The sequence below is a fragment of the Myotis davidii genome, unplaced genomic scaffold (genome assembly GCF_000327345.1).
Source record: "Myotis davidii unplaced genomic scaffold, ASM32734v1 scaffold332, whole genome shotgun sequence".
Lineage (NCBI taxonomy): Eukaryota > Metazoa > Chordata > Mammalia > Chiroptera > Vespertilionidae > Myotis > Myotis davidii.
Genome location: NW_006285779.1, coordinates 4,553,339 through 4,562,940, shown reverse-complemented (window position 1 = coordinate 4,562,940; position 9,602 = coordinate 4,553,339). Strand labels below are relative to the sequence as shown.

The 9,602-nt window shown below is 39.0% G+C and overlaps 1 protein-coding gene across 1 annotated transcript in view; it reads right to left on the bottom strand.

The window, feature by feature from the left end:
• The window catches only part of CWF19L1 (CWF19-like 1, cell cycle control (S. pombe)), a 25,307-nt gene that overhangs the window by 13,475 nt on the left and 2,230 nt on the right, over positions 1-9,602 (bottom strand). Inside the window, exons 2-6 of the mRNA XM_006756558.2 lie at positions 8,618-8,702; positions 7,561-7,639; positions 6,951-7,052; positions 3,567-3,781; positions 1,380-1,498 (exon numbers count right to left, since the gene is read on the bottom strand). Coding sequence (XP_006756621.1) covers positions 1,380-1,498; positions 3,567-3,781; positions 6,951-7,052; positions 7,561-7,639; positions 8,618-8,702 — 600 coding nt within the window. The remainder of the gene's footprint in view (positions 1-1,379; positions 1,499-3,566; positions 3,782-6,950; positions 7,053-7,560; positions 7,640-8,617; positions 8,703-9,602) is intronic.

The window sequence follows — 9,602 nt, the reverse complement described above, 5'->3', positions numbered from 1 at the left end:
TGCCCACTAGGGCCTCTAGAAACGAATACAACTTGGTCAACACTTGATTTTAGCCCAAAGAGACCTGTGTCAAACTTCTGACCTACAGAACTGTATGATAATAATATGTATTGTTTTAAGCTATAAAGTTTGTGGTAATTTGGTATAGTAGCAATAGAAAACTAACACCACAGGCAAACTGCAAGTACACCTAAAAAAGTTGGGAAGATATTTCCCTCATTACTTTAAAATAAAAATGATTGATGCAGCCCAGCCAGCATGACTCAGTGGTTGAGTGTCAGCCTAGGAACCGGGAGGTCACATGTTCGATTCCTGGTCAGGGCACATGCCTGAGATGAGAGCCCAGTCCCCAGTAGAGAGAGTGCAGGAGGCAGCCAATCAGTGATTCTCTTTCATCACTGCTGTTTCTATCTTTCTCCCTTTCCCCTCCTCTCTGAAATCAATAAAAATATATTAAAAAATAAAAAATGATTGATGCAGAATGCTACCCCCGAATGGTGTTTTTAATCATAATAGCTCTTCAAAGGAGGAAACATAAGACTCACAATACAGGGATGCAAAGCATGGACTGACATAATTCTAGGTGCAAATGTTAGTGGAGATTTAGCTATACTAGTATTTGTATTATGATAATTATAAGGGTTTTTGTTACAGCTCTGGTTTAAAAAATTACAGTTTTATTAAGATTTAATTCAAATACTATATTATTTAAAGTATACAATTTAATAATTTTTAGTATATTCAGAGAGCAATGTAACTATCACCACAATCTGGGGAAAAGGCAGGTTATTTTCTTCTTTTCCTCAGCTCTATTTTTTGAACTTTCAACAACATATATATTACTTTCGTGTAAAAAATTATTTTAATAAATTATTTTAGGGATTACCCATGCCTTATACAGTGAAGATGATTCAGAGTTAACTTTACTTAGCTCTACCACTTATAAATCAATGGGCTTATTTTCTCTGCAATACATCCTTAAAAAACTCCACCTTTAAACTCAAACTAAAAGCATAAATAAATTGAAGCAAGTTCTTGATTCTCAAATTGAAATACTTCTAAAGTAATTATATTAAGATTAAGATTATACGAAGAGTACGGTTTGACCTGATCGAAATAGGAATTACTGTTACATCAAGCTATGATGATTACACAGCATTGTAACTTCAGACCCTCAGACCTTTAAAGGGCTCTATATAGTGGAATCCCTTATTAGGAAACAAACTCAGAAAAGTTGAATACTTTGAGAATCACTCATTCAGTGCCTGAGTAACTAAAAAACCCCAAGATATTATAAGGCTGAAATGAACATAAGAAGTTAACACAAAAGATCCAAGGTCAATTCTTCAAAAAGTCAAAAAGAATGAAATGCTACTCACCGATATGGAAGCCTCTCGTAATAGGTCTTTTCCAGAGCAGCAAAATGATATCTTGGTTTCAAGCCTGTGGCAAGATTGGAGACCAAAGCAGAGCCACATTTTTTGGTATCCACCTCTCCCTAGTAAACAGAAACTCAGTCATCTTAACAGACCCAAGAGTAACCAAGAAATGCAAAGAAATAACAAGACACTTTGAAATTTGCATGTGGATATAAATGTTGGCAGTAGAATTTGCATAGTAAATTCTATGCTATGGAAGTCAAAGAAATCTCAAACATAAAAATGGAACTGGGTTACTATGAATGCAGAAACAGAAACAACTGTTAGGAGCCAGAGGTTAAAAAGCCAGTTCTCCATGCTAATACCCAAAACAGGGTTATTAAACCTCTTAAAATATTTTGGGGGCCCTTGCCAATGTGGTTCAGTGGGTAGAGCATTAGCCCATGGACCAAACGGTCAGGGTTCAATTCCTGGTCAAGGGCACATATCTTGGTGGTAGGCTCAATCCCTGGCCTGGGTCAGGGTGTGAGGGTGGCAACCAATCAATGTTTCTTTCTCTCTCTAAAAGTCAATGGAAAAATATCCTAGAGAGAGGATTAAAAACAAAAAATCTTCCTTGGAAAGTAAGCTCTCTGTCTGAAGCCCACTATACTTCTATAATTCGCTTTGTTGTGCACCTATAGTTATGACAATGCAGATAGTCAATGCACAAAATAGAACTAAAGCTAGCTTTCAGAGTCCCTAGAACCTACAGAATACTTGGGATGAAATATTCAAGGACTTCATCATATAAGCATGCAATCCTTTATTTTGCTTCAGTTTAGGAAGGTGTCGTTTGTGGACGAGCACATCATGCCATTGTTACAAAGTCTGCCAAAAGTTAGGGTCGTTCCCAGAAAATCCCTAGCTTCAATTAACAACAAATTATGTGATCTCTCATCCATAATGTAAAGATATTAGCTGGAAATCAATTACCAAAGTTAATTTTCCACTAAGTAAAGCAAGAACTCCTTTTTGTTTTTATGTTTGCCTCCTTCAGGTTTCTACTGAGGGGCAGGGAATTGGCCTTGAGGTTAGCTGTGGTATCTTAGCAACTGGTAAACTATATTTTCTTCCCTATAAGTATCGTTTATGGTTATTTATAAACTTGAATCAAAATCTTTTTTAGCACCCCAAAAATGAAGGAGCCTCTTTCTTCTCCTTCCTTACAGAGCATCACATGTGTCTTTCTCCCTTCTATCATCAGCTTAATAGTCCTCTAGATCCTCCCTAGCTTCGCTGTATCTTCTCTATGCTGTAATCAGCACTGCCCCTTGAGTTCCAGGTGAAGAATAACCCTGGATTTGTGGAAGGGAGAGAGCATTGTCCTTTTGCCGTCAGCATCCTTCCTGACAATGCCTGGTATCCTGTTGGCCTTTTTGGTCATAGACACATTGTGCTAAAGCGGCAGAGAGTGCTCTACAAGACCCTTTTCTGGATCATTTCCCTTCACTGAAGCTCAGCTGATGATTTCTGTCCTCACACACAACCTTCCAGGTCTTCCTTAGGCTGATTTCCAGCAATATAATATTTCCCGGTAGCTGTCATTCACCAACCTGATGTACACACGCTTTAGATTGCTTACAAAAATGCTATGGTGAACTCCAGTGCATCTCAACATTAAAGCTTTCACATAAAATAAAATAACATTTTTAAAAAGCTTTCACTTGAGAGAAGTACCAAGTTTTCAACATATCTTTTCCTAACTTTAGGTCTTTAGATCACTACCTTTGATCCCATAATAAGTCCATCTAAAAAAATATTTTGATAGCCAAAAAGCTATAACCTGGAATGGAAGGGAAGACAATACAACTGCTGAGCTGCCACTTGTTGTAAATCTTTTCACTGAAAATTAGTGAACCCTCAAAACATATTAAGAGGAAGCTTGAAAGAGGGCACCTGAAACAGAGTATATAATTTAAAGAACCATTCATTTATAATTAAGATTTCAGCAATCTCAACTGTGAATCAAACTTTCATAAGATAGACTTTTGCTTTGGTCAATTAATATAGCTTTAAGTATCCTGAAAAAATTCACAAAAAAATTAAGAGTTATATTAAGAGTTAAAACACTTAATATAAAGAGCAGAAAAAGCCCAAATGAAGCCATTTGCTTTTAGAAATTCCAACTGAACAAGCATTACTCACAGAAGAATTCCCAAAGTTCCCCACATACTTGGGCCATGGGGATGTGAGCAGGATATCAACACCCTTAAACTGAGGGGTCGAACACAGCATTGTTCTCAGGGAAGAGACATCCTTGGAACTAAAACTGTAACCTGGGACTGGCTCATTCAAGGACTCTGTCCCACTGAGGTACACAATCTGCAGCCCCGAGGTTCCAGTGAAGACACCTTTCCGCCCTGGGTTCAAAGAAAAATGGACAAGTTTTAGTCAAAACTGCAAAATGAAATGTCATTATGGGGATAAATCTCTCCCCACGCCACGATTCTGCTACCTCCATGCCTTCCATGTCTACTGTAAAGCCCTAGAGCCCCTTCTGGCTGCTGGGTCTCAGTGTCGGATGGCTACAAGGTGCTCCTGTTCAGTAAGAGCAGTAAGAGCAGCTGCTGGAGCCCACTGGTAAGTCTGTTTACCCAGGTGCTAACGAAAAAAGGTGGGAAGCCAAAGGCTTCCTGCTTCCTAGAGGAGATTCTGCATAGATTAAAAGGAAGCCAGACACCTGGACATAATGACAGATGATGAAAAGAAAAAGATATCTGCAGTTCTGAGGAAGGTATAGTCTAGAACAGATGTACTCTTCATGCAGGAAAACGTCTCAAAAGAGCAGCTATTGGGGAAAAATTAGCGACTCTTCTAAATTTATTCCTTGGATGTGCCTTCAAGACCTTGCTCCATCAGTTTTCACCTTCCTTTTATCTACTAAGTCTCTTCTTCTCAACTGGCTCTTTCCATTCAGGAAATAGAATATTAAGTATACTAATTAATATACATACTAATAAAGGCACATACTAATTAATAAACACACATACTAACTGATAAAGAAACCTTTTCCTCTTCAGTTTCACATTTTTCAGAAGAGTAGTTCGTCCTAAGTCAGTGGTTCTCAACCTTGAAGTGCTTTACCTCTTAATTAGCTGCTTAACCGACTGCAATCTAGTTTCCCTCTCCCACCATTCTCTTAAAGGTCACTAATCACCAATCATCTCTACTCCTGAAACTATTCTCTCTTCACTTACTCTATGAAAGATACTATCTGTACCTCTCCCAACACACCTGTAATTACTTTCACCTCTGTCTGCCTGCCTTCTAAGTGAAGATATATGACCACAAGAAACTATCATCTGCCTGCTTCCCTTCTCATATTTTTTTTAAATGTATTTTATTGATTTTTTTACAGAGAGGAAGGGAGCGAGATGGAGAGTTAGAAACATCGATGAGAGAGAAACATCGATCAGCTGCCTCCTGCACACTCCCCACTGGAGATGTGCCCGCAACCCAGGTACATGCCCTTGACCGGAATCGAACCTGGGACCTTTCAGTCCGCAGGCCGACGCTCTATCCACTGAGCCAAACCAGTTACAGCCCCTTTTCATATTTCTTAACAATTTGATCCTCTTCTCAGCTTTATTTCTCATCTTTGTGGGACCAGCTCCCCAAAACCTATACTCTCCAACACTGACCTCATTTATAAACTCTAGAAAGATCACGTCCCACTATAAGTTGGATGTTCTGCCAGCACCTCAAGCTCAGTATCACATGTTCACTATTAAGTTCATTGTTTGTTCCTCCTACTGGATCTCAAAAACTCTCTTTCACAGAAATAACCTAAATACCTCAGCTGCTCTTTCCACTCTTGGCACTAACTTCATATGGTAAACTGGCTGTCATAAATATCTACGGCAGTGGTCTTAATCCAAATCTAATAACTACAGTGAGAATTGCCATAACTCAGGCCCAAAGTAAGAGCTACAACAAAAGGTGCTGGGAGCTGGTCCATCCTTGCTGTTTCAAGGGACCTGGCATATATGGCATACTGTTCTTAATATGTTTGCTCACCTTCTTGGCACTATGTGTTTTAACCAAGGTCACCTCTCTGAGAAAGGTTGTTTCCCCAGATAGGGATTTTCCCCTGAAGTTAGGGAGGGAATAAAACCTCTTAACTGCCAGGCGGGTAATTAATCACTTTAACTATGAACAATCATGCTTAAGTACATAATCTTTACTCCCTGGAATGGAGATAAGAAACGCCCTAACCTTTGGAATAGAGATTGATAGGATTAGAATCAACTGGTATAAATACAGATGCAACAAGACAACAAGAGACAGAACTTAGCGACAGACCTCAGAAGACAGACCTTAGAACACAGAACTTAGCAGACAGGACCTACACAGAACCTAGAATTTCGCTGGAGAGAACATGGCAAAAGATCCTGGACTGAACCTGACTACAGAAATTGGCAAGAGAACCCGGCTACAGAACCTGGCGACCGAACCTGGCTGGAGAACCTACCGAGAGAACATGGCCACAGAACCTGGCTGGAGATCCTGACTAGAACTTGGCTAGAGATCCTGCCTAGGCTGCTGATAACTGAATGCTGTCTCCGTGTCATTCCTTCTTCGCCGACTCCGTCCACACCTTTGGGAACCCCTGGACCCGCTGGGGTCGGACCCCAGCAAAAAGGATCTCAAAATGTATTTCTCACAATGGCGGTTAAAATCAACAAATAAAAATCTGTCCCTCAATTTTTTGCCTAAAAGAATCTCTTATGATTGAAACAAGATGAGCTTGCTTACAAGACGGTCATAGTCAGATGTAGGGAATCAAATAAAGGCCAAATGGATTATGGTGGGAGGGAGAAGGGCATTAACAACAAAGAAAATGTAGAAGAGAAATGAGAGACCAAGAAAGAGGAAATGTGAAGAGCAGTGGAGCTATTTTAGAGGGAAAAAATGAGCTGAATGATCCAAGAGGCTTTGGACTGACAACTAGTGAAGAGAAAACAAAATAGCCCGACACTGAAAAGCCACTAAATGAGATGCAGGGGGGTGGGAGGAAACAACTTTAAGGTGAAACTAAGCAGTGGACCTGGAACCAGAAAAAGGACAAAGGAAGTGAAAACCCCAAGGATCGGCACTAAAAGCTTCAGTTTCAAAAACTCAGTGAGACCCAGAGCTATAGCTACTAAGGAATCTGTAAAGTAAGCCGTATGTTATATGGTGAGACCACATACATGGATTATTTTAAACATAATTTATACTTTACTCTCTCTATACATAGTCAAGTAATTTATTCCTCTGTTTGGCTGAAAGAGTACGTATTTGGTTGTGGGAACACAAGATTTGAGGGAGGTGGAACAGACCACAAAGGTCTGAACTAGATAATACCCTTACCTCTCCCAACATTCCTGTAATTACTATAGTCTTAGTCTTAAGGGTATAGACACAGACTTTGGGAAAGAACCCCCCTCACCCCCATTCTGTCAGGCAGTAATAGCAGAAGAATCTAGCCACAAATTTCCTAGGAGACTTTATTATGTTCACTACAAACACAAAAAAATACCAACTTACCCAGATAAGTAATGTTCTCAGCTAATTCACAGCCATCAGCATCTTGGAAATATTTTACTGTTTCCTGGTTATTGGCACCTAGCACATATGTCTGAATAGGAGCTAGTGAGAGAAACAGGCATGGCACCACAGAGTTACCAGGTCTGCTTTGGAACTTGAGCAATGCTTCCACATAGGAAAAATAATCAGAGCAAAAGTAAAGAGTCTGCAATCCTACATGTGGAATATGACCACCAGTTAGCATATCCTACACCCAGCCTTGGGGCCTGATTATTAAATGGTATCACTAGGATGATGAAGTGAAATCTTAAAGAGGATGGTCAATGTATACTTGGGAAAAAATAGTCCCTAAGAAGCTTAAAAAACACACATACTGATACTGGAAAAAGGAAAGAACACATATGATTTCATTTATTCAATTCTGGCCTACTTGAAAAAGAATGATTTTTCTGGAACTAAATCCAACCAAATTCAAAATGTGAATCAGCTCAATGCAGAGCTCAAAGGGAAATTCTTAAATAACTAACATTTGTGAAAACAACCCAAAAGAGACTGTGTAGTCTTAAAACTTTGTTAGAAATCATTTGATAAATAAAAAGAATTTCTATACCTTTTTTGATGCCAGTTTTATACTCCTCCCATTCAGCATCTGGAGTGGAGCCAAAGAAATTTCCTACACACAACAGCAGCTAAAATGAGTTTTTTAAACAGATATATGAGTTTTTTTATATCAAATGGTACATAATTGGTAGTAACATTACTTAGCTAATTATCCTAAGTAATGGTTTCAAACCAGGTTTTTTTTTCCTTAATCAACTTGCAGAATTTCAATACATAATTGTTTAGTAACAGTTGTATAAATTACTACATTTTGTCTTAGTGACAGTCAAATTCAAGTTGGGAATGGGGAAGAGGGGGTTCAGGGAAAGATGGAGAAATCAACCTTGAAGAATCCTCTGTGAAAAATAAAACTTTAAATATTAGACACCTTGAGAAATACAGGGCATAAAAAGCACATGTGCTGCCTGTGGTCTTTACTCAGCCTTTAACCCAATCAGCAGATAATACCCATACCGAGAATACTCTCCTGTACGCTAGGAGTTTACAGTCTAGTTGGCAACCACACATAACATTTAAGGCTCTTTGGTTTGTGAAGCACTTGCTCATGTTATCTGACTTAATCTACACCATATACTCATGAAATACATCTGTGCTTCCCAACCCAGTGGTCAGAATTACTTAGGTGGGGGGAGGAATGTATAGGGAGGTAAATGGAGATGGACGGAGACCTCACTTGGGGTGGTGAACACACAATACAGTAGTGTACAGATGATGTGTTGTGGAATTGTATACCTGAAACCTGTATAATTCTGTTAATAAATTCAATAAAAAGGAAAAAGGAATGATTTAGAGATGTTCTGCTAGTCTGTTTTCATATGTGTGTACATTAATAAAGAGATTGAAATTTTAAAAGCATAAAAAGGTAAACAGTTCTCCTTCTCCCACTGCTCTGCAGCTACTAAGTTCCTATGCTCACAAAAGGTACCCAATCTAACAAAAAAAAAAAAAAAAGGAGTATGAGTTAAATCAAGAAATGAATAAAGGAGCCCAAACTTTATTTTTGTATGTTGACAGTAAAATTAAATCAGAAAAAGGAAACATCTTACGTCAAAGTTTCCACTTTTCTTCTGAATTGCTCGAACTCTATTGAATAAAACATCAAACTTTCCTTCAACATCTCCACAAGCCAACCTGCAAACAAGAGATAAACATTAATGCAATTCAGGAAACATGAGGAGGCCTGCCAGGTCTTCCTGGATCACGCAGACATGTGATCAAGTCTTCCTGAGGCTACCTGACAGGTTCAGTGCATGTGAACTATTACTGACCAGGGGCAACTTCACCCGTCTCACCAACACCTTCAACTCACCCTACCTAACGTTTACCTTATCTTTTCCTCCAAAACTGAACCAGCTTCTCCTCACTTCCCAAATATTGTGGATCGGTCATTCACCAACCTGGTCACTAAGAATCAAAAACCTCCCCTCCAATCCCCAAGTGACATCAATCCCTTTTTCAAAACATCTCGCACATCCATCCTGTCCTTTTTATTTCCATTGTCATTATCTTAGTCCAGAGCTTCAATCGTCCATTCAATAAATACATACTGAACACCTACAATATGCTAAATGCAATATACCAAGTCCTATGCTAAGAACGTATTAGGAGTACAAAGAGGGGTAAGACAGCTCAAACCTCGGAGTTTACAATCAGGGAAGGGAAGATACTTTTGTAGTCATAAATTTATACAGAGTGGATCAAAAGTAGGCTTACAGTTGTCTGCATGAAAACTACAATAATTAATAAATAATAATACAAAAATAAACTGTGTTTCACGTACTCACAACTGTAAACCTACATTTGTCTCAGCCTATATAAAAAGGGCTTCAACAGCCCTAGCTGGTGTGACTCAGTTGGTTGGAGCATCATCAAATACACCAAAAGGTGGCAGGTTCGATTCCCAGTCAGGGGTTCAATCCTGGGTCGGGATGTGTGCAGAAGGCAACTGATTGATGTTTATCTCTCTCTCTCTAAGTATCTATAGAAATGTATCCTTGGGTGAGGAATTTAAAAAGGGGGGAGAGAACAATA